The 26,020-nt window shown below is 55.6% G+C and overlaps 2 protein-coding genes and 1 long non-coding RNA gene across 3 annotated transcripts in view; 2 read left to right on the forward strand and 1 right to left on the reverse strand.

Moving 5' to 3' along the window:
- The window catches only part of CDC42BPB (CDC42 binding protein kinase beta), a 92,741-nt gene extending 90,561 nt beyond the window's left edge, over window positions 1-2,180 (forward strand). Inside the window, exon 37 of the mRNA XM_079130066.1 lies at window positions 891-2,180. Within this exon, the coding sequence (XP_078986192.1) occupies window positions 891-1,022 (132 nt within the window). The 3' untranslated portion in view covers window positions 1,023-2,180. The remainder of the gene's footprint in view (window positions 1-890) is intronic.
- Window positions 2,181-4,387: 2,207 nt separating this feature from the next.
- Window positions 4,388-11,531, forward strand: LOC306655554. The gene is made up of 2 exons (XR_013762291.1): window positions 4,388-4,687; window positions 11,372-11,531. It is a non-coding gene; the product is annotated as an uncharacterized lncRNA (long non-coding RNA).
- Window positions 11,532-13,828: 2,297 nt separating this feature from the next.
- Window positions 13,829-22,726, reverse strand: AMN (amnion associated transmembrane protein). The gene is made up of 12 exons (XM_079130112.1): window positions 22,600-22,726; window positions 21,875-21,993; window positions 21,712-21,756; window positions 15,983-16,070; window positions 15,589-15,803; window positions 15,327-15,464; window positions 15,137-15,245; window positions 14,940-15,022; window positions 14,593-14,755; window positions 14,333-14,522; window positions 14,160-14,253; window positions 13,829-14,077 (listed from the first exon to the last, which is right to left on the reverse strand). The coding sequence occupies exons 1-12, from the start codon at window positions 22,640-22,642 to the stop codon at window positions 13,979-13,981; spliced, it is 1,386 nt and encodes a 461-aa protein (XP_078986238.1). The 5' UTR covers window positions 22,643-22,726; the 3' UTR covers window positions 13,829-13,978.
- Window positions 22,727-26,020: the final 3,294 nt, after the last annotated feature.

A 26,020-nucleotide genomic window follows, 5' to 3' on the forward strand; every position in this document is an offset into this window, starting at 1 on the left:
GTATGAAACTGAGGATTAGCTTTTCCATTTCTGAAAAAAAGCCATTGGAATTTCAGTAGATTCTGCCAAATCTGTAGACCACTTTGGGGAGTAATGCCATCTTAAGTTTTCCAGTCCATGAACATGGGATATCTTTCCATTGACTTATTTCTGTATGTATTTATTTTTAGAAGTGATTTGCAGTTTATAGCATTTAAATCTTTCACCTCCTTGGTTAAATTTATTTTTTATTTTATCCTTTTGGACACTATTGCAAATGGACTTGTTTTCCTCAGTTTCCTTTGCAGGCTATTCATTGCTGGTGGATAGACACACAACTGATTTCTAACTGTGCTGAATCCATTTGGTGATTTTTTTGTGGGTTCTTTGGGTTTTTCCATGTACAGAATCGTGTCTTCTACAAATATAGATCAGTTTGCTTCTTGTCCAGCTGGGCACCTCCACAGCCTTTTCTTACCTAGCTTTTCTGGCTAAAACTTCTAGTACAGGGTTGCGCTGCAGCGGTCAAACCAGCACGCTTATGTTTTTCCTGATCTCAGAATAAAGCTGTCTCTTGCCACTGAATGGTATCAGCTATGGATTTTTCATAAGGCCCTTTCATTGTGTTGGGGGCCCATAGGAGAGTGTCATTTGTGCCTTTTGGCCCTTTGGTTGCAGGTCAGCTTTCTTCACTGTGGAATCACTATGTTCTGTAGTTATCAGTACCAGGTTGTTTCCAAGTGCATTTATAAGCTGTCACCGGCAAGCTTAAGGACCTTATGAATAGCTTATATAGTGTTTTTCCTAACAGGAGAAGAACAGCCACTGTACCTGTCCCTCTGGCAGGGCTGTGTGGCTCTCCCAGGCCCAGGACAACTGGTTCTCATGTGTTCTTCTCTTTACATTGACAGCCTGACTCAGATTCCACCAAACACTCAACTCCCTCGAACAGCTCCAACCCCAGCGGCCCGCCGAGCCCCAACTCCCCCCACAGGAGCCAGCTCCCCCTCGAAGGCCTGGAGCAGCCAGCCTGTGATGCCTGAGGCGCTGCCAGTGCACCACCATGGGGTCAGGGAGCCGGGATGGCCCCAACATCAGTGCCAAGACTGAGCTGACCCTCCAGTGTTGTCCAAGGAAATGTAGATCCGTTTGTAGATACGAGATGAAGAAAAGTCTTTATTATAGTAATGATCAGTTTTACACCACGTTGTTCGTGGCAGTAGACCAGATCTGTTTGTCTGCACAGCCGTGAGGCGACTCTTCTGTTTGCACATGAAGGACCACCACACACCTCCCTCCCACCCAAAAACCAGCCGGGAAGGCTGCGTGGCGCTGCCAGCTGCCTCAGCAGAGACCCGTGAGAAGTGCTCGCTTAGAAAGCAGGTGGCTCCGGGCTCGGCCTCAGCACCTGGGCTTTTCCCTGGCTCCCGAGGCTGTGTCCCCGACCGTAGGGCAAGAGTAGGAGCCATGTCTCATTCCCAGCATCACTGGAGCTTGAGGACAGGAACGTGGAGGTCAGGTTGTGACCGTTCCATTCATCCAGCTGTCGCAGTCGGCCGTGGAAGTCCCACTGACCCCTGGTGAACATGCCCAGCCCAGTGGCGCTCGTGTCCCTGCGAGCTAGTGCACTCTGGTCGTGGCTGTGAGGTGCCAGCAGCACCCGCACCGTGAGGGCAGCTGCACTTCACTCGCCACCGGCTCCTGCCTCCTGCCACAGCCAGCGCCACCTGCAGGCACACCCTGTGGCCTTCCCTTCCCGCCCCGCATGGAGCCCTGTGATTAGTAGCCCGTGTGGATCACGTAGACTCGCCCGACACTCCTGCACGTGGCCCAGCTCACGGCGTGGTGACGCCTGCGCGTGGAACCTCACCCCTCTGTGTCCTGTGTTGAGTGACCAGGTCTGTGGCCCTATCTCATAAGGCTTGTGATTCACTGTGGCAGCAGATGCAGCTTGTCGCAGCCCAAGACCGGGTTCCCCTTTTCCCACGGCGGGTGCGCTTGGCTGGGTATGCACCGAGGGGTGTGGCACCGCTGGCTATCACCCAGCACCTGCCTGCCCTCCCGGGCCTCACGCTGGGCAGGCACCTGCTGGGGGTTCTGGTTTTTACTTTTTTAATGTAAGTCTAAGTCTTTGTAATTATTGAATTGTGAGAACATTTTTGAACAATTTACCTGTCAATAAAGCAGGAGATGGCAATTTTCATGTTCTGTGGTTTGTCTGGATCTGACATGGCCTAAGTGCCTGGGCTGCCCAGGAGCACCCACACAGGAAATTCTTCCCCAAAGGTCCACGGAGGCTGTCCTGCCCACAGAAGCTGTGCTAGTGGTCAGTGCAGAAGTCACACGAAAGGCCACCTGCATTTCATGGGAGAGGCTGACTTCCTGTGGCAGGTCTCCAGGGGCCACCTGGGCCATGGTCAGCAGGGTCAGGTGTGGTGGAAAGAGCAAACTGGCCACCTGTTTCTGCCAGGCTCCCTGGTCCTTCTTGGCAGGGCAAGGAGCTGGGCTTTCAGCCTGAGTGGCAGGAGCCCTCAAGGGCTGTGGGCAGTGCTAGCAGAAGAGCAGCACGACCAGGAGGGGCTGCTATCCTCAGGCACATACCAACCCCCCAGCAGAGAGGAGATCTGGGCAGCACAGGTGACCAGCCCTGAGAGGGAGGCTGGTCAGGTATCAGGACCATCCTACCGTGAATCAGGTAACACCTGCCACTCACTGACACCTCCAGCCAGTCGGTCCTTGGTAAAGTGAAGGCGGTAACAGCACCTGCCAAGGCGTGTGGCATGAAGAGAAGTTCAGAGAGCCGTAGGCTGGGTGGCAGGCAGGGCTGGGAGCCTGGGAAGTGCCAGCTTTACTGACAGCAGCAGCGACCCCAAAGCTCTGAGCTGCTCTGCACAGTCCACGTTGGCCAGTAGGACTGCTCAGCACAGCTCCTTGGGGCCTCTCCTTGGACCTCCATAATTGGCAGCCAGGAAAGCAATGGGGCACATTTCAGGAGCACCAGTCCCAAGGGTCCTGCCAAAAAAGGGTCTGCATTCCTTGGCAACCGGACACCATGCCTGATCTCCTGGGGGACATGCAGCCTTCCTCTCTGTCCCAACGCGGACTTGCTGGGAGCAGCAGTGACCGACCGCACAAGGCATTGAGGAGCTTCTACAGACAGCCACAGTTTGGAAGTGCTGTGGTGGACCGTGCATCCACACAGTGAGAGCTTGTGGCAGGAGTCAGACTGCAGCCCAGGAGCCGCAGGCCAGGCTGTGACAGGGCCACTGCCACACGAGGTCGCTCCCCTGGCTGCATCTGCACACGTGTGACCTGCCATCCCAGAGTGCGTGACTCCAGCTCTGGCCACCCTCAGACGGGAGGCAAGGCCTTGCTTTGCAGAGGCAGACTTGTGAAGGCCGTGAGGATCAAAACAGCCAGTCTTATCAAGTCCTCACCAAGATTAGGGCAGAGCGCCTGCCACGCCCATTCCGCTCGCAAGACCTCGACCACAGCCTTGCACAGAGGCCACCACAGCCTCTCACAAAAACGCCACTGCATTTGAGTCCGTCAGTCCTTCCAGGCAAGGGCCACTGTTCCGCAATCTCTGGTAAAACCCCTTCCTTTGGCCTCCGAGTCCACCTGCGCTGACCGTGACACTCCGTTCCTGCTGCAGTGTTCTGCTCTTACCAAACGGCGTCCTCTGGAGAACCTGGCTGCTGTCAGCAGTGGGATCTGGAGCAAGGAGTCAGTGGCTCCAGGCTCGTGTCTATACTGGGCCCTGGGTGCTTTTCTGAGGCAGGCCTTTTTCTGCCCTGGTGACTCTTCCCTCTGGCTGAACCCCTGTTTGAAGAGGCTCCCGCTGACTTGAGGGTGAGCTTGGATAGACTTAGATGAAGGATCCAACATCGCTTTTGGGGACTGCAAAGGGCTTCTGTCTTTCCCTGTCCAGCAAACCCTGTCAGCCATCACCCCCTGGGGGTACCACACTCCACAGAATTTGCTGTGTCCTCTGGGTTTGTGCACTTAGTTTAATATTTTGTTTAATCTGCATGTCTAATTGACGACATGAGCACCTTTATTGTGGTTTCACTTTTGTTTGGTTACAGGTGTACATAAATGATTCGGCTCCTTTACTTTTCTCACTACTTGTTTCCAGAAATCTTCTAAGAGCAAAGTAAACATTGTAAAGGGTGGACATGGGGACAGGGCGGCCACTTAGAAGTCATTAGCAGGCACCACCAGCTGTGAGTGATCTCAAGGGGCAGTCTTGTGTGGTGCTTACCTGAAGCAGGCAGGTGAGGTGCCTGCAGACACAAGACAGTGTCCAGGAAGACTCGGTCACAGGTCAGACAGGCCAGGCTGTCGGCAAGTGAGGAGGGCTCCCGTGCCAGCATGCTTATCAGAGCGAAGCTCTTTGCCCTGTGGTTCCCTTTGCTTTGGGAGACTGAAACAAAAGGGGAGCCCAAGATCCCAACACGAAGGGTCACCCTGTAGGGACCCCAGCCACAGAACAGTCCATTCCTGTGCATCCTCTGGCTCGCACATCACTGGAAGAGAGTTCGTAAAACTGATTACAGTGCTAATGTAAAGGCTTTTCTCCTGTGCCTATTTCTGACTTTATTTTATTAAGATGAAGACAAATTAAAATAAAAACAAGGTAAAACCAGCTTACAAGGTTTTTTATGGCATTTCAGTCAAGATGGGGGGACTTTTCAAAATTAATAGTGTAAGGTTCCATATGCAGTCCGATCCACACCAAAGATGGCCCCTGAGTGGCTTCTTCTTCCCATAAGTCTCGGCTTCCCGCCACCTATTTTCCCACCGGCGGCAAGCCGGACCAATCAGAAACCCACACGTCACTTTCTCCCTTAACCCGGAAGCCCCAAGAGTATATATGTAAGCCTCATCTTGTAATAAAGCGGACTTCTCCGGTGACTTGCCAACCGTCTCCATCTTTTATTGGTGCCGAAACCCGGGACGGAGTTAGCCTTCAACGGCACTCCGTTCCTCTGTTGGCAGGCCACCCTCGTCCTCTTGCTCCGGCGCTGGCTCTCGACACTCAACACCGGCTTCGAAAATTCGTAAGTTTCCCCCTGGAAGAGCACACCTTACCTCAGCTATACGCGGGAGTACTAGCCGTGACCGTCCGGTAGCCTCCCGACTGAGTTAAGGGGGGACAACCTCCCACCACGACCTTCATGGTCACAGTGGACCCCTGTGCACTTCCGTCAGAACACAAAAGAGGCCAATAGAAGACACTTTATGAGGAGTGAGGAGCTTAATCTACCCCCGGGGAACCCCAGTCACCTTTCCTCTCCAACTGCCTAAATCCAGTACTGGTAACCTCGTGGCCATCCGGGTTCCTTACCCCTTTGGGAATAGCGATCGAGGTGACGATCTCCATCGCGCTTTCCCTTCCGTTCCGTCTCCAGAACCTCCGGATCCTTCTCAAGGCATTGGGGACGCCCTTTACCTTGTAGATTGATCCCCCTCCGGGTCTCTCTCGAGGCATTGGGGACGCCCTTTACCTCGCAGACTGCTCCCTCCTCGCCCGAGGTCTTCCGCTCCCTACACCCTTCTTCCCTCTAACCATGGGGACTCCCCATCTTCCCCGGTGGCAGACACGCCCCTCCAGTGTCTCCTCAAAAATTTAGGGCCTCTTTCCCTTAAACCCAAATTATTGACAAAACTCTGCACTCAGGATTGGCCCCATTACCCTCTAGATAACCAGAACAAATGGCCCCCTGAAAGCTCTTTAGATCCAAATCTTTTAAGGGACCTTTTCAACTATTGCCAGCGCCTGAACAAGTGGAAGGAGATCCCTTATGTCGTCCTCCCCTCCCCCATCCTCCTCTCTTGATTCTTTTGACCCGGCTGATGAGCCTCCCCCTTATAGGGCCCCTCCTCTCAACCCTATACTCCCGGAGCCACCTTCCTCGCCCATAGCTCCTACACCCACTGCTCCACCTATTTCCTTCAGCCCGCCGCTCACGCGCTCCCATGGACCCCCTCCGGCCCCTCCCACTTTTATGGCCCCATTAAGGGAGGTAGCTGGAGCTGAAGGTATTGTCCCTGTCCACGTCCCCTTCTCCCTGGCTGATTTATCTCAGATGGAGCGCAAACTGGGCTCCTATTCCTCCGATCTTACCACTTACATAAAGGAACCTGACTTATCCTGACCAATCTAGTTAAAACCCTTTCAGCTGCAGGAAAAAGAAAAACCCACCAGGAAGTGACTCAACAATAAGAATTCCAATGGATGCTCCTCGCCAACACCCTCCTGACCGAGGAACGGCGACGAGTTTGGGATGCAGCTCAAACTCATGCGAATGAAACACATCGCATAGACCCTACTTTCCCTCTAGGGCCTGAAGCGGTCCCAGAAATCGATCCACAATGGGACTACAATACAAATCAAGGCATACAAGCCCGAGATCGGTTTGCCTCGTGTCTCGTTGTGGGCCTAAAGAAGGCGGCCCGCAAAGTAGTTAATTTTCAGAAGGTCCAGGAAATTATCCAAAAAAAAGGATGAAACCCCCACTGAGTTTCTAGAGAGGCTTACTCAGGCCCTCAGGCAATATACCACACTGGACCCGGACACAGATGAGGGCCGTCATATCCTTATGACCAGTTTCCTAGCTCAGTCCTACCCCGACATTAAGGCCAAATTAAAAAAATTGGAACATGGACCGGCAACTCCTCAAAGTGAGATTCTGTCGCTGGCCTTTAAGGTTTTCCATGGACGAGATGACGAAAAAGAACGCCTAAGGCATAAGGCCAGGCAAACTGATTTACTAATGGTTGCTCAAATGATCAGGGGGACTCCTCATCCTGTTCCCCATTCACAGAAATTCCCGATCCCTACAAGGGCCCCTCCTGGAGCTTGCTTTAAATGTGGAAAAGAGGGTCATTGGTCACGCTCCTGTCCTCAGCCACGGCCCCCCAATAAACCCTGTCCCAAATGTAAACAAACAGGACATTGGGGCTCCGATTGCCCCTTCTCCCGAAGGGGTGAAGGGCCAATTGCTAGAATGCCCCCCTCTTGTCCTCCGATAGTGGGATTGGCTGAAGAGGACTGACGGAGCCCTGGGCCACACCCGACCCTCAATATCCCCACTCCCGAGCCTAGGGTAACCCTTGTAGTGGATGGCCGGTCTGTCACCTTTTTATTAGATACAGGAGCAACCTTCTCACTTCTGACAGAGTTCCATGGTGCCACCACTTCTAGTTCCACTCCTATTGTCGGGGTAGGAGGGAAACGCATATATCCACTCAGAACTCCCCCACTTCTGTGTCGCCTTAAGAATTCCTCTTCACATTTTATCCACTCCTTTTTAGTCATGCCTCAATGCCCAATTCCCTTGTTGGGACGGGACATTCTTTCCCATTCAAGGCGTCTATTTCCTTCCCACTTTTCGATGCCTCCACTTCCTTTTTTATGGCCCTATTGCAGGATCCTACCTCCTCACATCCACGCATCTCCCACCCTGTTAACCCCTCAGTTTGGGACACGGACAATCCCTCCATAGCTCAGTGCCCCCCAGTCTCCAATTACGGGACCCTACCAAATTTATTCATCAGCCTCAGGATCCCTTAACCACCTCGACCCTTCTCGGACTTTCTCCCATTATTTCTGACCTTCTTCGCAAAGGATATCTACGTCCCACTCAGTCCCCCTATGACACCCCCATTCTGGGTATAAAAAAACCCAATGGTTCCTACCGTTTGGTACAGGACCTCCGCTCCATAAATGCCGCTGTCATACCCATCCACCCTCTTGTTCCCAATCCCTACACTCTACTCTCTCTCACCCCAGCTTCTTCCACTCACTTCTCAGTTCTGGACTTGAAGGATGCCTTCTTTTCCGTACCTCTAGACCCTTCCTCACAGGACCTTTTTGCCTTCACATGGACCGACCCCCACACACGACACTCCGAACAGCTCACTTGGACGGTTCTTCCTCAGGGTTTTAGGGACAGCCCACATCTATTTGGACAGACCCTCTCCCATGACCTCAAAAATTTCTACCCCACTTGTCCTCTTTCCACACTTTTGCAGTATGTTGATGATCCCCTTCTCTGTAGCCCTTCTTGGGATATCTCTCAACGGGACACGGCTGCCTTGCTTAACTTTTTGGCCCAACATGGATACAAAGTGACACCTTCTAAAGCTCAAACCTCAGCCTCCCAAGTCACTTACCTAGGGTTCTTACTCACACCACAACATAAATCCATTACTGACAGGAAACAAGCCCTTTCGTCCTGGCCCGTACCTAAAACCAAGGCTGAAATTCTCTCTTTTTTGGGCTTAGCAGGGTATTTCCGTGCTTGGATCCCTAACTTTTCTCTTTTAGCCAAACCCCTTTACGATCTCTCTAAAGGAGACCCAAATGAACCACTCCCCTCCTCTCCTAAAACGCCTTTTAATAACCTACGTCTCAAACTCCTATCCGCCCCTGCATTACACTTACCAGATTTAACAAGGTCCTTTCTTCTCTATGTTCATGAAAATCAGGGACAGGCCCTAGGGGTACTGGGACAAATGCAGGGCCCCACATTTGCCCCAGTAGCCTATTTATCAAAACAACTTGACCCCACAGTAAACTTTTAAACTTACTTTTGGAGCCCCCTTAACTATATGCTCTCCACACCATCTAAAGGATCTCCTAGCTTACAAGTCCCTGCATACTTTACCCCCCTCACGAGTTTTATATCCTTTCAATCCTGTTCTCCTCTCAACCCAGCCACTCTTCTTCCTGTTCACCCTACCCCAGAGCCTCCACTTCACAACTGTCTAGAAACATTACAATCCTTAGCTCATTCTCCCTCTACCATTGTCGAGGGCCCCTTACCCCATGCGGATCACAATTGGTTCACGGATGGATCCTCATATAAGTCCAACAGCCCCCAAAGCTGGTTATGCCATAGTCTCCCTAACAGCCACTATAGAAGCCCAACCTCTCCCTCCGGGTACCACCAATCAGCAAGCTGAACTTATTGCGGCAACCCGAGCATGCATTCTGGCCGAAGGGAAAACCCTAAACTTATACACCGACTCTAAATATGTGTTCCACACACTCCTCTCCCATTCGGCAATATGGAAAGAGAGAGGATTTATGACAACTCGTGGGAACACCATTACCAATTCTGACCTAATTCACAAGCTATTACAAGCGTCCCAACTACCCACGCGGCTCGGAATTATCCACTGTAAAGCCCATAAGAAGGACAACTCTCCTTCTACACAAGGAAACCGATTAGCTGCTGCTGCTGCCAAGAACGCGGCATTTAGCGAGTCATCTGAGACCCCACCCCCCATTCTTCACTTGTCCTCTCCCAGTCCAATCCCGGACAAGAAACTTCTCTTTCAAATGCTGCATGACCTGTTTCACTCCAGTCCTCAAAGCCTGTCTCGTTTCTTACAATCCTTCTTTCCTCTCACATCCCAAGATAGAGAAATGCTAAAACAACTTTCTCAAACTTGTGTTATATGCCAAAGAACCAACCCTAACAGCACTACAGTTCCTTACCCATATCCCTCACATCAAGCCCGCGGTTCCATTCCGGCGGCAGACTGGCAAGTTGATTTCACACACATGCCTCCTGTTCGCCGACACCGGTACCTCCTAGTTTTCCTAGATACCTTTAGTGGCTGGATTGAGGCATTTCCTACTACCAATAAAGGAGCCTCCACTGTCGCCAATCACCTCCTTACCTCCATCATCCCACGCTTTGGGATGCCTACCTCCCTTCAATCGGACAACGACCGGAATTCACAGCTCAAGTAATCCAATCTCTCTCTCAATCTCTAGCCTTACCCTGGCATCTACACTGCCCATATCGTCCCCAGGCCTCAGGTAAGGTTGAAAGAGCAAATCGGTCCATAAAGGAGACTCTCACCAAACTTTCCCTAGAACTCCACTTAGACTGGATTCGCCTCCTCCCTCTGGCACTCTTTAAACTACGCTTACTTCCAAAGAAACCTACCAATTTGTCCCCTTTTGAGGTGATGTATGGAAGATCTCTTGTACCCCCCGGAATCGTTCCTACCTCCCTAAACATCCCAAATACCCTCAGCCTCCCTCTCCTTTCTCACCTTAGAGCTGAACTTTGGAAACATCAAGACTGGTTACTTCCCCGTCCTCTTGCAACCTCCCCTCCTCCCTCCTTGAACCCAGGGGATCTTGCCTATTATACTCCACCAACCACACCTGAACCCTTATCTCCTAAATGGCTGGGACCATACCCAGTAATCCTTAGTACCCCCACCGCAGCTAAACTCATCCTACCTAATAACGAGACCACTCCTTGGATCCATATTTCCAGGTTAAAACCCTGCCCGGCTGACCAAGGAGACTCACCCCCAACTCCTCTGGATCCTGACCCTATAAATACGGGCAAGCCGAACATCTACACCAGTTCCGTGGATCCCTCTAATCCTTTGAAACTCCGTCTCTCGCGCCTCTCACCCATTCAGGAGGAATGATAACTTCCTACATTTCTGCTTTTTTCCCCTTCTTTTCCCTGACCCTAGCTGGATTTGGTCCACCTGTCAACAAACTGGAACTCATTAAAATCCTATATGGACAACCCTGTGCAACTTGCAAAGGGGCCTCAACCCCGGGAGCAGTGACCACCACAGGGAAAAATTATGTAGTTGCCTCCCTCTATTAGGTCCACTTATTGGAGTTCTTTGCATCATTTTCTTCCTCCCCTGTCTCATAAGGTTCGTTAGAGACCAAGTACAAAAAATTTCTAACCAAGCCTTTAACCAGCTTCTCCTCAGGAACTATCAACTGCTACCTACTGGGAACAACGCCTGGTGACGTCCTGCTATGATGGACTTCCCCCAACTTCTTCCAAGGCTAATATCCTTTCTACGGACCTTGGACACTGATGCATGGCTCCTCCACCCGACTAATGACTACAATGAATTCCTAGACCAAATTGAGGACTTATGGCTCCAAGGGAGTTTTATGGACTTTACGGGGGACGAAGTAATATATTACTCTGATCTGACATGGCTTATTATACAATATAATAGCCAACGCTTTGTTCTCCCCTCACAACCAACCTCCCTGCCCCGGGCCCCTTGACGACGCCCCTGATCAGCAGGAAGCAGCCAGATTGAAAATCAACGTCCCGAATTCCCATAAACCAAAGAGGGGGGAATGTAAGGTTCCATATGCAGTCCGATCCACACCAAAGATGGCCCCTGAGCGGCTTCTTCTTCCCATAAGTCTCGGCTTCCCGCCACCTATTTTCCCACCGGCGGCAAGCCGGACCAATCAGAAACCCACACGTCACTTTCTCCCTTAACTCGGAAGCCCCAAGAGTATATATGTAAGCCTCATCTTGTAATAAAGCGGACTTCTCCGGTGACTTGCCAACCGTCTCCATCTTTTAAATAGTATTGTAATTTAGCTCCATGCAATCCAAACACTACAGAGTCACACCTTTTAGAAATGAGAATTTTGGCTGGGGATATAGCTCAGTTAGTAAAGTGCTTGCCTCGTAAGCACAAGGCCCTGGGTTCAATCCCCAGTACCACAAAAAAAAAAAAAAAAGAAATGAGAATTTTGGTTTGCCTGGCAAATACTGGCTTAGGGTGACGAAACAGTTAATTAAGTGATTAATTATCTAGAAGAAAACAATGAGAAAAGTATAAGTAATTTTCTCAAACAGGTCTACTTTTTTCTTTTTAAGACCACCTATACATTGGTCAAAATCTTGCACTAAGAACCATAGAAAAAGATCTTTCTGCCCAGAGTTGATTCTTTGAAAAGATAAACAAAATTGATAAAACTTTAGCTCTATAGTCTTCATAAAAAGAAAGAGAAAGGACCCAAATAAAATTAGAGATGAGAAAGACATTACAACTGGTAACACAAATTCAAAGGATCTTTTGGGACTATTTTGAAACACTATATGTTAGCTTAAAGTCTAGAAGTGGACAAATTTCTGAACACATGAAGTACCAAAAGCAAACCAACAGGATATAAAAAACCTGAATAGGGGCTGGAGCTGGAGCTCAGTGGTAGAGCACTTGCCTGGCATGTGTGAGGCACTGGGTTCAAATCTTAGCACCACATATAAATAAGTAAAATAATAGGTTGGGCATGTGATGCACACCTGTAATTCCAGTGACTCAGGAGGCTTAGGCAGGAGGATTGCAAGTTCAAGGCCAGCCTCAGCAACTTAGGGAAGGCCTAAGCAATTTAGTGAGACCATGTTTCAAAATAAAACCAGCTGGGGATGTGATTCAGTGATTAAGCACCCCTGGGTTCGATCACTGGTACCCCCCCCCAAAAAAGTAACTCAGTGGTAAAACACCCCTGCACTGAATCCCCAGTTATTGGGGGAGGGGCGGAGGGAGCCAGGCGTGGTGGCTCAGGTCTATAATCCCAGAAGCTGAGGCAGGAGGATCTTGAGTTCAAAGTCAGCCTCAGCAATAATGAGGCACAAAGGAACTCAGTGAGACCCTGTCTCTAAATAAAATACAACATAGGGCTGGGGATGTGGCCCAGTGGTCAAGTGCCCCTGGGTTCAATCCCCAATACCAAAAAAAAAATTTTTTTTTTTAAAAAGCCTCAACCATAAGCTGCCAGGAGCTGTGTGGCTTACTACAGTGGCACACACCTGTAGTCCCACTACTAGAGAAGCTGAGGCAGAAGGATTCTTCAGCCCAGAAATTGAAGACCAGCCTGGGCAACAGAGACCCCCATCTCAAACAAAACTCAACTATACGATGATTGGTTGGTGGTGCTTTAGGAAAAAGACCTTGATTAAGGGGGAACATGGAAGTTGTGAGACTCAGAGTGAAGTCACTTATCAGGTTCTAACCAAAATAAAAATAAAGCCAGGAGATAAGGAGGGAGGGGATCTTGTGCACAGGCCTGATGACAAGACTGTTCTCCAAGGCAGCTGGAACCCACTGTGCAGCAAGTGCTTCTGCAAGGATGGCTGCTGGCCACCATGTTCAGCAGGCTGGCACCTGCCTCCCTGGAGCTGCCAATTCAGAATACTTTATGTAACCCTCCTCACTTCTCCTTTAAAAGCTTCTTTCTTCAGCCAGGCACTGTGGTCTATGCTGTAGGAGGCTGGGGCAGGAGGGTCACAAGTTCAGGGCTAGCCTGGGTGATTTAGTGAGACCTTCAGCAATTTAGCAAGACCCTGTCTCAGAAAATAAAAAGGGCTGGGGTGTAGCTCAGTGGTAGAGCGCCTCTGGGTTCAGTGCTCAGGGCCACAAACAACAGCCCTTCTTCCTCAACAGTGTTCCTTGACCACTGCTGGCCATAGCATGATGCCCCACTGCATGCTCTGCCAGTCCAGAGAAACATTTCATGGAACATCCTATTCAGGTGGACAGGCGTCAAACACCCAGGGCTGAGAAGCACTGCCTCCCAGCCAAGTGTAGCCGTGCCCCACGCCCAGCAGAGTGGGGACAGGCCCACCCTGCCTTTCCAGAACAGCACCCCCAGAAGTCCATGCCCACCTGACTGCCCCCTCCCAGGCCAGCCAGCCAGCCAGGACCTGGGCCTGAGTGGCTGAGGGGTAGGGGGAGGTGCTGCCCTGTAGCCAGTAGTCCTTGGGTCTGTCCCTCTCCCCCGCCTCCCTGCTCTACAGGCATCCTGAGTTCTCTCCGTGTGGCTTCTTTAGCACCGGGCACAGGTCCCTCTGAATTCTGAGCTTTGCTTGGTGCAGTCCTAAACCACTGGCCACCCTGGGCCCCTCTGCTTACTAGCCAACCCCACTTCTCCACTACTGCCAGGCAAGCAGAACTGCCTCCCACTCCCCAGCCCTGTGACCCAGCTCCTTATCAGGTAGGGGCAGAGGGGTGGGCAGGGCAGGAGGTGCTCACTCTGATGGCAGGAGCAGAAAAAACCTTTATTGGGCAAGACCAGCCTATCCTTGGCCTCCAGGGAGGATTGGAAAAGACTAAGGTCTCAGGTTTGAGGAGGCCCCAGTCAGAGACCCAGTACCCTCACAGGAGGGGTAGGAGGTGGGAGCCAGCGCGGTCAGGCCTCAGCCTCGGTGGCGAATAGCGGGTTGAGAAAGTAGCTGTGGCTTGCGCTGCTGTCCAACTTCAGGGTCGGGCTGGGCGGCTGAACTGGGGGCTGCAGGGGGGCACAGGCTCAGGGGCGCTGCTCAGAGTGCCAGGCCCTGGAGAGCCCCCCGCGGACCTTCCCGCCCTCTCACCGGCTCCTCCGAGGTCGCTACGAAGAACACCGGGTTGCTGAAGCCCGAGGGCGTCCCAGCAGAGGCAGGCTCTGCGTCCTCCTGCCTCCTCCACCTGGGGAGCCGGACACAGATGAGCCCCTCCGGCAGTCCTGCGCTTCCCCGCCGGCTGCAAAGCTGAGCCTGCCGCCTACCTGAGCCGCCCGGTGCGGCGCAGCAGCAGCACGGTCCCCAGCAGCGCCAGCAGCCCCAGCAGCACCGCGGCCACCACGCCGCCCGCGAGCCCCGCGTGGGACCCGGGCGCGCTCTGTCCCTCCGTGGAGTCGCCCCTGACAGGTGCGCCCGACTCCCGCAGGGTGGCCGACAGGACCCCGAGGGCCTCGCCTGCAAGGGAGATGGGCTCAGCGGCTGGCGGCAGCGAAGCGGCGCCAGGGGACAGGGGTGGGGCGGTTACCGTGCTCCGCCGCGTCCGCCACGAGGGCCCGGGCCAGCCGCCCCGCGACGCCAGTCTCGAGTCCGCTCTCCGCCAGCACCACCTGGATCTCCGTGTCGGCCTGGCGCAGCCGCGACCGGCGCGGCACCCTGGACACGGCCACTTGCAGTTCCTGGTACTGCGGCTGGGGAGGGGCGAGGTTAGGCTGGGGCCCCGGCCCTCGAGCCCTGGGGGGCTTCAGGGACTGGGCACTAGGGGACAGGAAGCAGAGACGACCCCCCGGGACCCTGCAGGCGGTCGGGTCCCCGGCAGGGCCTTCAGAGGCTGCTGGGGTGGGGCGCCCCTTCCCGCCGCCCGCGCGGCCCTACCAGGGCCAAGAAGGCGTCCCGCAGCCGCGCCCGGTACCGCTGCAGGTCAAAGGCGGCGCTGTGGGTCAGCGACACGATGGCTCCTGCGGCAGGAGGGCAGGGGTCAGCGCCGCGGACCCGGCCCGGTGGGGAAACGGGCGGGAGCGCCGGAGGGTCGCTCCGTCAGCCCCGCAGCAGCAGGGCGGCGGGGCGCTCACCGCAGAGGTCGCAGCACTGGCCCTCAGGCCGGAGGGCGTCGCGGCAGGCGGCCTGGGGGCAGCGGCCGCCCAGGGGCTGCAGCAGGGCGGCGCAGAGCCACGGCAGCGCCTGCGGGGGAGGCGCAGTGGTCAGCGCCGGGGGCAGCGGCCAGCCGCCCAGGCCCAGGCCCCACTCGCGCGGGCCGCTCACCTCGGCGTGGCCGCACACGCAGCCTGACCGGTCGGCGCAGGCCTCGGAGCCCACGCTCAGCGCGCCCGGCCCGTGGAAGTGCAGGCGGCCCGAGCGCGACGCCAAGAAGGCGGCCAGGTCCTCGTCGCGCACGAAGGTCTGCGGGCGGCAGCGTGAGCCCGGCCACCCGGCGGATCCCCGGGCTCGGCACCACGGGGCAGGCCGCAGGGGTGGGCGGGCGCCGGCCCGGGGAGCGGGACCCCAGCCCCCTCGCGCCGCTCACCTGGCCCAGAGCAGAGACGCTGCGAACGCGCAGTGGGCGGGCGCCCGGGCCCAGCCCCACGCGGAAGGCGCCGTCGGGCGGGAAGACGACGTCGTCGTGGCGGCAGGGCACGCGCTCGGCGTCCACAGAGAAGAAGCCGCGCGCCTCCTCCGAGCGCCACAGGCGAGGGTCAAGCCAGGAGAAGCGGTCGGGGTTGCGGAAGAGCGCGGGGGCGTCTGGGGCGCGCACCCCGAAGTCGGCGCGGGGAGGCCGGAGTCCGGGCAACCGGACCGCCCGGCCGGCGCCACCGGAACGCGCCTCCCCCGAGGCCCAGCGACGCGCCCCGCCCCCAGACAGACACGCCCCCAGGAGGCCCCGCCCCGCCCACAGACACGCCCCCGCCTGACCGCCTCACCTGGGCTACAGTCCGGATCCGAGCCCGGGTCTGCGGCGCTGAATCCCGCTCCCGAGGCCAGCGCGAGTTCCCCATCCAGCGGCAGGAGCTGCGGGGGGCACGAGCTGAGGCCGCGCGGGGTCCAAGGCCCGCCCTGCGCCCATCCGCATTCCTAGGGTCAGCGGGGAGGAGCCACAACCATGGAGCAGGGTGAGGTCAGGGCCCGGGGCACCACACTCTGACCGAGACTAGTGGGTGAGCAGGATCTCGCCAGGGAAAGAAGGCATTCTGCGCGGGATGGAGCTGGAGAACAACCTGTACCAAGGCCCTGAGCCAAGAACTCTGAGCTGAAGTGCAGGCTAGAGGGTTACCTAAGCCAAGGGTGAGACCGAGCTGAGGGGGGACCGAGCTGAGACCTGGGGACTTGTGGAGAGTTTGGGGCAGGGATGACACTTGCCAACACCATGGATCATCCCCATCACCTCCCCCACCCCTGAGAAATTACAAGCAGAGGGCTTCTAAATTTTAAAACAATGAACTAAATTTTAAAACAATGACAAACCACAGAGGGGGGCTTTAGTTTGGAGGAGAGGGCTTCCAGAGAGGTCGGGGAGCATAGGGGGCTTAGAATTGGTCCCTGCTGTATGCCCCATCATGGCTCCATCATGGCAGCCCCTTCACCACAAGGGCCAGGCCATACCCCAGGTCTCAGGTGTTGGGAAACCTGGCAATAGGAGGGAGAGAACAGACCAACCCACTCTTATCCCCTGCCAAGCCTTAGGACCCCCACCCTTTCCATCCTTCTCCCACTGGGGTGGGGGCACTGGTGGGCCATGATGGGTCAGCATCTCAGGGCCCAGCTTCTCATCCCAACTTGAGGGGCAGGACTGGCTCTTAGTAGCCCTTCCTGGAACATAATACCTGCCCAAAGACCAACCAGATCACAGACCAACAGCACTGTCACCCTACGCTGGCATCATAGACCAGCCAGCAGAAAATGCAGGAAAGGGCAGGAATCAGAAAAGATGGGACAGAGTAGGTTGTCAAATGAACTGGGCGGCCAGTGGCAGAGCTCTCCCAGCAGGAGCAGGCCCTGGGTCCAACCCCAGAACCACACAAAACAACAATAAAAAAGAAAAAAAAAGAACCAAAGGGAAATATGAATAAATTATGAAAATCACAGGGGTTCAAAGGACTAGCTCAAGCAGGTGAGATCCACATGAGAACTAGCCAGCTGTAGATGCCCAGTGACTGTCGTCCACCCCCAGGCTCCCCAGAAGACAGCAGGAAAGAGGAAGAGGAGACATGAAAGGAAGGCCCAAGCACTGAGACCCACTGGGGTGGCAGAAAGAAAAAAAATTTTTTTTTTTGTTTTTGTTTTTTTTTTTCATACCAAGGATTGAACCCAGAGGGGCTTAACCACCAAGCCACATCCCCAGCCCTTTTAATTTTTATTTTGAGACAGGGTCTTGCTTAATAGCTTGGGGTCTTGCTAAGTTGCTGAGGCTGGATTTGAACTTTCGATTCTCCTGCCTCAGCCTCCGGAGTTGCTGGGATTACAGGCATGTGCCACCTGCCTGGCTAGAAGAGCAAATATTTGAAGAAACAATGAAGATGAACTTTCTAAATTTGAAGAAAGATGGAAAATCTTGAATTGAGTGCCAAAAGGGAAATTGGAAGATCCACACATGTAAACACATGACAGTACCATTTATATCAAAGAGAACATCTAGAAGCCTCAAAGAGAAAGAATAGATCACCCGGGAAGGAAAAGAAATCCAGATTCCTATTTCCCAGCAAAAAAGACAGCAGAACAATAAATTTATATATTAAAGGGAAAGAATTTTCCATGTGGAGTTTTATATCAACCTCGACTGGATCAAGTGTGAAGGCACAATGAAAATGCCCTGTCATTTCAGCCTGACTTCAGAACAAGTGCTTCCCAAAGACCCACCCTGCAACCATGCTTGCATGATTCCAGAAGGAAAAGAAATCCAGATCCTTCCAACAGCTACAGGCAGCAAGAGTGGCGCCACACACTGGTAAGCTAATCGCCTTGTGTGTGGGGTTGCTGGGGATTAAACCAGGGCCTTGTTCTTGCTAAGCAAGGGCTCCACCACTGAGCCACACCCCACCTGGTGTGTGAGCAGTTCACAAACTGGGGCCTAGGGCTGGGGCTGGGGAGCGCTTGCCTGGCACGCGTGAGGCAGTGGGTTCCATCCTCAGCACTGCATATAAATAAATAAAATAAAGGTCCACTGAAAACTAAAAAAATTTAAAAAGAAAAAAAAAAAAAAAAGAATACAGAACAACAGGGAAAGGGAGCCCTGATGTGCACAGTGGGATCTGGAGGGTGGGCCAACGTGGGCTGGCGCTGCTCTGGGCAGGATATTGGTGATGTGGAGAATCTGCATGCGTAGGGGCAGGAGGTACAGGGAAACACCTGGTACCTCCTGTTTTTGCTGCGAACCTAAAACTGCTCTAAGAAATTGTCTTACGTTTTTGGAATTTAATTTAATTTAATTTAAAAACTAGATGGTCACTGGGCATGGTGGTGCAGGCCTGTAATCCCAGTGGCTCAGGAAGCTAAGGCAAGAGGATCTCAAGTTCAAGGACAGCCTCAGCAAGTGTGAGGCTCTGTTCCATCCTCAGCACCACATAAAAATAAATAAATAAAATAAAGGCATTGTGTCCATCTACAACTAAAATAGATATTTAAAAAATAGAATAAAAAGGACTGCTTTATAGTTCAATAAAAGTGCCCCTGGGTTCAAGGTGCAATCACAGTAAACACACACACACACACACACACACACACACACACACACACACACACACACAAAACGGTAACCAAGTAGGGTTCATGTCCCAACCATGCAGGAATGGAGAGCATTGGGGACAATTTCCACCTCAACACACACAGCAAAACTGATAATGACAGACAAGTCCAGGGTCTTGAAGAAGTCCCAGTTTGGTATGCTGCAGGTGTGTGTCAAAAGAACATCAGTCTTGAGAGCTGAACCTCGGAAAACTTCTGTAATGGGGCTGGGCTGGGGCTCAGGGATAGAGGGCTTGCCTAGCACGTGTGAGGCACTGCTTTCAATTCTCAGCACCACATATAAATAAATAATAATAAAGGTCCATTGACAACTAAAACAATCTTTCAAAAACTCGAAAACAAAAATCCTCAGTAATGGGCTAAAAGGAGGAAACGCACATCTCAATCCAAGTAGAAAAAGACTGAAGCCAGGCACGATGGTTATGCCTACAATAGCAGTTTCTCCAAAGGCTGAGGCAGGAGGATTGCAAGTTCAAGACCAGCCTCAGCAACTTAGCAAGGCACTAAACAATGAGACCCTGTTTTAAATTTTAATAAAAGGATGGGGATGTAGCTCAGTGGTAAAGCTTCCCTGGGTTCAATCCCCAGTACTAAAAAATAAACAACAAAACAACCAACTGCAGAATATGATTTTTAGGTATAGGGCACCATCCATGATCAAAACCAAGCCTATAAAGTACTTATGCATTTATCAATACTATGCAAGAAGGGGCTGGGGACCTGGCTCGGTGGCAGAGTGCAAACCCACCATGCGCAAGGCCCACGGTTCAATCCCTAGCCCCAAAAAAAAAAAAAAAAAAAAAAAAAAAAAAAAAAAAACTCTACAAGATTTCTGTAGGGAACATTTTAAGATCCTGTAAAAAGGTTATGAAGGAGCTGAAATATTCAGAGAGACAACCCAGGCTCCAAAACAGAGGACTCGATAGAAAAAAAGGTGTTCCAGTCAACATTCCAGGATTTGGGGTTTGAGGGTGGTGCAGTGGGAGCTGCCTGAAACCTGTTCTACAGTTGCTCGGCAACAATCAGATCCACAAAGAACCTTGTCACAGAAGAGGGAGGGAGTAAGTTGCCCCAGCAGACAATAAGATTTTCCCAGGCGCCAGGACAGTGGACAGTCAGTGAGCCTCCGCAGGCTGTGCGGCTTGGGCCTGGGGGAGGCTGGAGAAGGTGGGTCACTCTAAGAAGGGACTGAAACAGCCCTCGGGTGCCACACCCACCCACGCACCCCTGGTGGCAAAACTGCCCCTTGGTAGACAAACCACAGTGCGTGCCATTGAGACCGAGGGCAGGGAAGGGGATCCTTAAGCAAAGCATCAGAACAGAGATAAGGCCACGGACTTTGCATTTGGTAGATTAGAATGAGAGGTTCCTTGGGCAGGGCACCTGCAGGCCAGGCTCACAGGTGCTCAGTGAGAAGGCATGGGCAGCAGCTCACGTCCACCTAGACCGAGTCCCCACAACACAGCTGGACAAAGGACGGAGAAGTTAGAGCCGGTGAGGGAAGAAGTTCCAGGGAGGGAGGCTCCGGACCAGAGAAATGCAAGGCAGAAGACGGCGTCGGAGTCGGCGGCAGGCAGTGCACCGGGCGCGGCGCCGGCGCCGAGGCGCGGTCCGTCCTGCTCCCCTGGCGGCCGCTGCCCTTGGTCCTACCCTGGGCACTGCCCCGCGAGTTCTGGGGCGCGAAGGAGGGCAGGGCACCGGGGCCTGGCCCGTGAGAGGGAGGGACGGGCGGACGGAGCGGCCCCATGCGTGTGTGAGCGAGGGATCCTTGAGATCGTCCCGAAGCAGAGGTCGGGCAGAGGGCCCCAGGCCGCGGCGCCCCACGCTCCGCTCTCGGCAAGGGAGGCCGCCAGGGGAGGCCGCCGCCAGCTGCCACGGTCGCGCGAGGGCCGCGGGGACCGGCCCTGGTTCGGGCGCCCTGGCCGGCTCCCCGCCGGTGTGCCGTGCGCCCTGCCGCCCAGCCCTGCCGTCAGTACCGGAGCTGGGCGCAGCCCTGCCGGCTGGAGGCCCAGATTCGATCCCCAGCGCCGAAGTCGTAAAAATCAAAATGAATTTTAATACTGGGTGCGAGGCCACCCTCGGTCCTGTGGTACTGGACCAGGCACTGCCTCTCCCCTCCCAGTGGCCCCCAGGTGAGCGCCTAGCCCTGGACCCCCAGCTCCTGCTGCCCTCGCGAGCAGGTGACCCATGCTGGCAGGTTCCATGGTGACTGCAAAAGGACCCTGGGAGGCACGCACGGTGAGGACCCCGAGGCTGGGAAATAGAGCTTGAGGTCTGAGACGCTGTCCCTTCTGTTAAAGGGTGGACAGCAAATATTCCCGGTTGCCCGCCACAGAAAGGGTAGGCGGCTACGTTGCAACCGAGGGGCCCTGGAGGTGGGCTTCCCGCACTTTTCACATGCTCTGAAACATCGTGCTTTCGATTCCCCCCCAGCCATTTTACAAAGATGAGAGCCAGCCTCTCCAGACGGAGCTGCTGGCCCACTCTGCCTTAATCGGAGGTGGGCTTGTCACGTAGCCTGTGCCTTAAGGCGAGGCTCCAGGCAAGTGCAGGATGCAGAGGCTACGGAAGCCCTACTTCCCCAACTCTCTAGAACACTAGGTTAGGTACTGTTGAGGGGAAGCCCCAGGATTATAGGGGTGGTGTTTCCCTGGAATGGGGAAGGGCAAGTGGAGAGTCTGCCCCAGAGCAAACCTCATGGAAGACAGACTTCTAGGGGCCGGGGCCAGAGACAGAAGGGCAGTGGGGACCGAGGTGCCCTCCTAGGCACAGCCTGGTGGAGGCAGGGTACCCCCTGGCATCTCCAGAGGCCAAACACCTGTGGCAGGTCTCAGACACTGCCCTGTAGGGGCTCCCAGGCCTCTGCTGCTGGCCAGTCCCCATCCAACCTCAGGGATAGCCCTGGCCTTACCATATCTGAGATGGCGTGACTTTCTTGCACCAGGACTGACACCATCTGCAGGAAGAAGGGGTGTCAGCTCAGGGTGGTGGGTAGAGACTCACCACCACCACCCCATCTCAAGGGCATCAGAGTCCAAGGCTCATCCCTGATCCCAGTAGGGACTTTGAGGCACCTTGTCTGCTGGGAACTGGACAGCACCCCCGACGCATGGTGTCCGGTTCTGGTTCCAGTTGGCAGGAGTATCGAAGCCAGTGTTGGGGACCCAGAATTTGTAGGCGGCCCTTGTCAGCGCTGGGGAGAGGGTGGCCAAGTGGAGCCTCTCTCAGGGAGGGTGATCCTCCCAGAGAGGAGCCGCAGGCCGCGAGGGCCACCCAGGTGGGTCCCCAGGTGGCCTGGCCCAGGCTCCGGCCTCGTGGGGAGGCTGTCCTACCCCTGGATCTGCAGAGCCAGCCCAAGCGTGCTCTCCTACAGGACACCAGGACACCGTCGCGCCTCCCTGCCCTGCCCCCAGTTTGCCCGGAGCTACGCGGGTCACTGCAGAGACAGCGGGGGCGGGGCAGGCGGGACTCAGCTCCGCCCTGGGGTCAGGCGGCTTCCTGGAGGAGTCTGACCCGGTGGGGAAGAGCTCTGGCCAGGGAGCCAGCCCCAGGGGCGAAGGAGGAGGAGGGGACGCGGCTGGACCGCGGTTTTAAAGCTCCTGGGCGTTGAGGCGACGCAGGCCAGCCAGGGCACCGGGGCGGGTGGGGAACCCGAGGCCGCGCGGCAGTGGCTCCGGGTCTGGAGGGCAGGGCGCCAGCCGCCCGCCCGCCCACCCGGCCTCCCAGCCTCCCCTGATCTCGACCCTCGCGGGCCCAGGGGTGCGTCGAGGGAACCGCGGCCCTTGCGCGCCCAGCCTACCGCACAGCTGCAGCCCCAGCAGGACCCGGCCCAGCGCGCCCATCGCCTCGGGCTCCCGCGTCCCCGGAGACTTTGCCCCGCGGCCCACGTGAGCGGCCCGGAGACCGACCGTTACACATTTACCTTCAGGCCGCCGGCCTCTCCAGTGCCTTCTCGGCCTCCCCACACCTGCCCGTCAGGGCTTGAGGACCCGGGTGCCTAGGAGGAGGGGCGTGGCAGGACCGCCCTGCCTGACCACTCTGGGCTCTCCCGCTCTCCTCGGCCTGGTCTGCCCACCCGTTGAGGCCGAATGTCCACTTCAGCAGCTCCCCTCCCACCTCCTGGCCTGAGTGGACTGTGGATGGGAGGGTTGGGAGTGACCTTGGCCCGTGGGATCGTGAAGGTGAATGGTTAATGGATGAAGGGGGATAGGGATGGTGTGCAGGGGACAGTCGTGGCTGGGTGGTGGACAGACAGCTGGCGTGGTGTCGTGTGGATGCTGAATGGCTGGCTGTGGATGGTCGCAGCCGCAGGTGGATGGATGACGGATGATGGATGGATGGGTGTGAACAACTGAATGGAGGAGGAGGGGTGGTGGGTGCAGTGGGGCCCCGTGGTCCTGCGGGGGTCTTGGGTGGTGGATGTCAGAGGTGGATGTGCTGGTGGATAACCGATGGCAGCCAGAACTCGGATGGATTCAGTGGGTGCAGGCGGAGGCACTGGACAGACTGATGGCATGGGGTACAGCGGGATGAAGAATGGTGGAGGGCAGGGTGGCCAGTGGACAGTTGTGGACGAAAGGTGCGTGGCAGCCTCTGAGGGGTGTGCAGGTGTGGATGGTCCGTGGAGACGGACGGTGCTGGATGGACACAGAAGCCGGGAGCCGCGCGGCCGTGGGGCGGGTGGACCGGCCGAGACCCGCTGGGCAGTGACTCTTCCTCCTAGTTTTGTTTGTTTTTTTCCTTTTTGTTTTTGGGTGCTGGGGATTTGAACCCAGGGCTTTGTGCTTAAGAGGCAAGCACTCCACCAGCTGAGCCATCTCCCCAGCCCTAGTTTTGTTGTTTTTAAGTTTCTGGTACTGGGGACCGAAGCCAGGGGTGCTCACCGCTGAGCCGCGTGGCCAGCCCTTTCCTTTTTTATTCTGAGTAAGTTGGTGAGGCTGGCTTTGAAGGTGCTGTGCTCCCCCAATCGCTGGGATTACAGGTGTGCCGCTATGCCCCATGGGAACAGGGTTAGGGGCACTGAGAGGAGCGCTGGTGGATGGAAGGTGTGTGGATGAGATTGCAGGTGACCAGGCGTGAATAAGTGGCTGGGTGGACGGAGGACGGTGGCAGGTGGTGTGGGGTGGATGAGGCCTAGACGTCTGCGTAAGCGCACCGGGCCTGCCTGGCGAGCGGAGGACGCATGTGGGGGTGGGAGGCAGAGGTGCCTGGGCTGTGCCTGGTGGCGGCCTTGGACGGTGGGGTCACCCGCCCTGTTCTGCAGACCTCCTGTCCTCGCCGCCTCCGCTCGGTCTTGCTTCTCCCACGCACAGGGTATTTCATCCAGTGAGGAAGCTTCTCGCCAGGGGTCGCTCTGGCCTCTCTGCAACTGGGTGGCGCCATGACTCCCCTCCCTGGGGAGGGAGCCCAGCTGTCCCCTCGGTGTGCTGGTAGGGGAACCTGCTCTCTGTGGCTCAGCAGAGCAGTGCTGCCGGGAGGGGCCTGACCCCTGCCAGCTCAGCCTCAGATCCCAAGAGTGGTCGAGGGTGGTGCAGGAGCCTACCTCGGCCCACGCTGGCCCGCAGGAAGCTCCATCCTCCGTAGCCTCAACCAGGAACAAAGGAAAGAGATATTTTGGGGTCACCTCCAGCTTGCCCTGCCCCCTACTTCTCCTTGGGAAGGAGGGTTTGTGGAGTGGGCCTCCACCTGCGTCTATCCTCTGCCCTGGCTCTCAGTGCAGAGAGTGGATGGGGCTGAGCAAACCTACCCCTGGGGCCCACGCCTGGAAGTCCACTTGGGCCACCCAGAGCCTGCAGTTTCTGCTGCAGCAAGAGGACGAGATGGGGCAGAGCCTGGAGGCTCCAGAGGGGCCAATGGCCAGGCCCTGGGGAATAGAACCTCTGTGCACTGCTGCTGCCCCTGCCCGGGCACTCTGAGTCTGCAGTGTGTAGAGGACAGGGCACCTGGGCAGTCGGGGAGGCTTCCTGAAGGGACAAGGATGAAGGCCCAGCTGCAGCCAGGGTGGAAGCTGGGCTGGAGGTGGCAAGAGGCGGGCTGGGGCTGGCTGGCCCTGGTCATCCCCACCCTGCAAAGGAACACATCTGAGCAGAGGCTGGAGGTGGGCCTGAGGATGAGGCCCCACTTCTGGCCATGGAAGCCCCAGGGAACCGGAAACCGCCGGGGGAGGAGCAAAGGTGGGAGGGAGAAGTTGGGACTAGCCATGGATGCCCTGTGCTCACAACAGGGCCTTGGCTGCATGCAAGGTTCCCCTGGCCCTCAGGCACACAATGGGCAAATACTTGCAAACTGATTAGGACCTCAGTGGGAAGGAAGCAAGAGAAATGCCAACCCCGAATTTCCTCCAGTAACTAGGAAATCTCGTGGCATGGCTACTTCAGGTACGGCTGGATCCAGGGACTTGGCAATTACTTCCGGGGCTGTCTCCCGCTGCTCTGGCTTACCTGCCCCCCTGTGTTGGTCTCCCTGTGTACACAGCCCTTTTCCCTCCAGCGAGGAAGCAGACTTAAGAATGGCACTCACCACCTCCCTGACTAGGCCGTCACAATAGGGTCCCCATGAGGTCTCTGTTCCTGTTTCTACCTGTGCACCAGTTTTGCAGCTCAAGTGGCCAGCTGGACTGGCTATCCTAGTTCACAGCCCCCCTGAGGTGTGGGCAGCATGAGTGACGACCCTGCCATCCACACGGGGTGGGTAGTGAAAGGGGCAGGTTGACCGTGGAAGTCTGAGAAGGAAGGAGCCCACCAAGGCAGAACACGAGGAGGCTGGAGGAGGGCGGGCAACCACACAGGCAGGAGGGAGGCCGGCCTCGCTGGGCTGCCTTTGACACGACTGAGGGAGCCTGCGAGGAGGAACGGGGAGGACTGCGGTGGCCTGGGCAGGGCTGGACCGGCTGCACCAGTCCTGGGCCCAAATGCTGGGCGGCTGCCCGATCACTTAGCCTCTCTGTTTGGTTCCCTCACCTGCAGCGTTGGCAGCAGCACCCGCCTCACAAGGCACAGGGCAGGGGAGGCAGGAGCACCGGAGACTCAGCACACTGGGTGCCGCCTTCACTTGTGGACAGAGGGAGGCACAGGAGAGGGCTCGGCCTCCAAGCACCAGGCGGGAGCCACCCCAGGCATGTCTGCCCCTGAGGGTGCGGGTCAAGGCAGGTCAGTCACCTGCCCGTCCTCGGAGCTGAAGAGGAGGCCACAGCTGATCAGGCGTGATGCTGTGGGGCTCCA

The sequence above is a fragment of the Sciurus vulgaris genome, assembly GCF_902686455.1.
Source record: "Sciurus vulgaris genome assembly, chromosome: 2".
Lineage (NCBI taxonomy): Eukaryota > Metazoa > Chordata > Mammalia > Rodentia > Sciuridae > Sciurus > Sciurus vulgaris.

Coding starts and splice junctions, on each gene's coding strand:
- AMN (XM_079130112.1), bottom strand. CDS start 22,642: ATGGGCGCGCTGGGCCGGGTCCTGCTGGGGCTGCAGCTGTGCG. Junction 15,023..15,136: donor CCAGTGCTGCGACCTCTGCG/GTGAGCGCCCCG, acceptor CTCCTGCCGCAG/GAGCCATCGTGTCGCTGACC. Junction 14,254..14,332: donor CGCCGCACCGGGCGGCTCAG/GTAGGCGGCAGG, acceptor CCGGCTCCCCAG/GTGGAGGAGGCAGGAGGACG.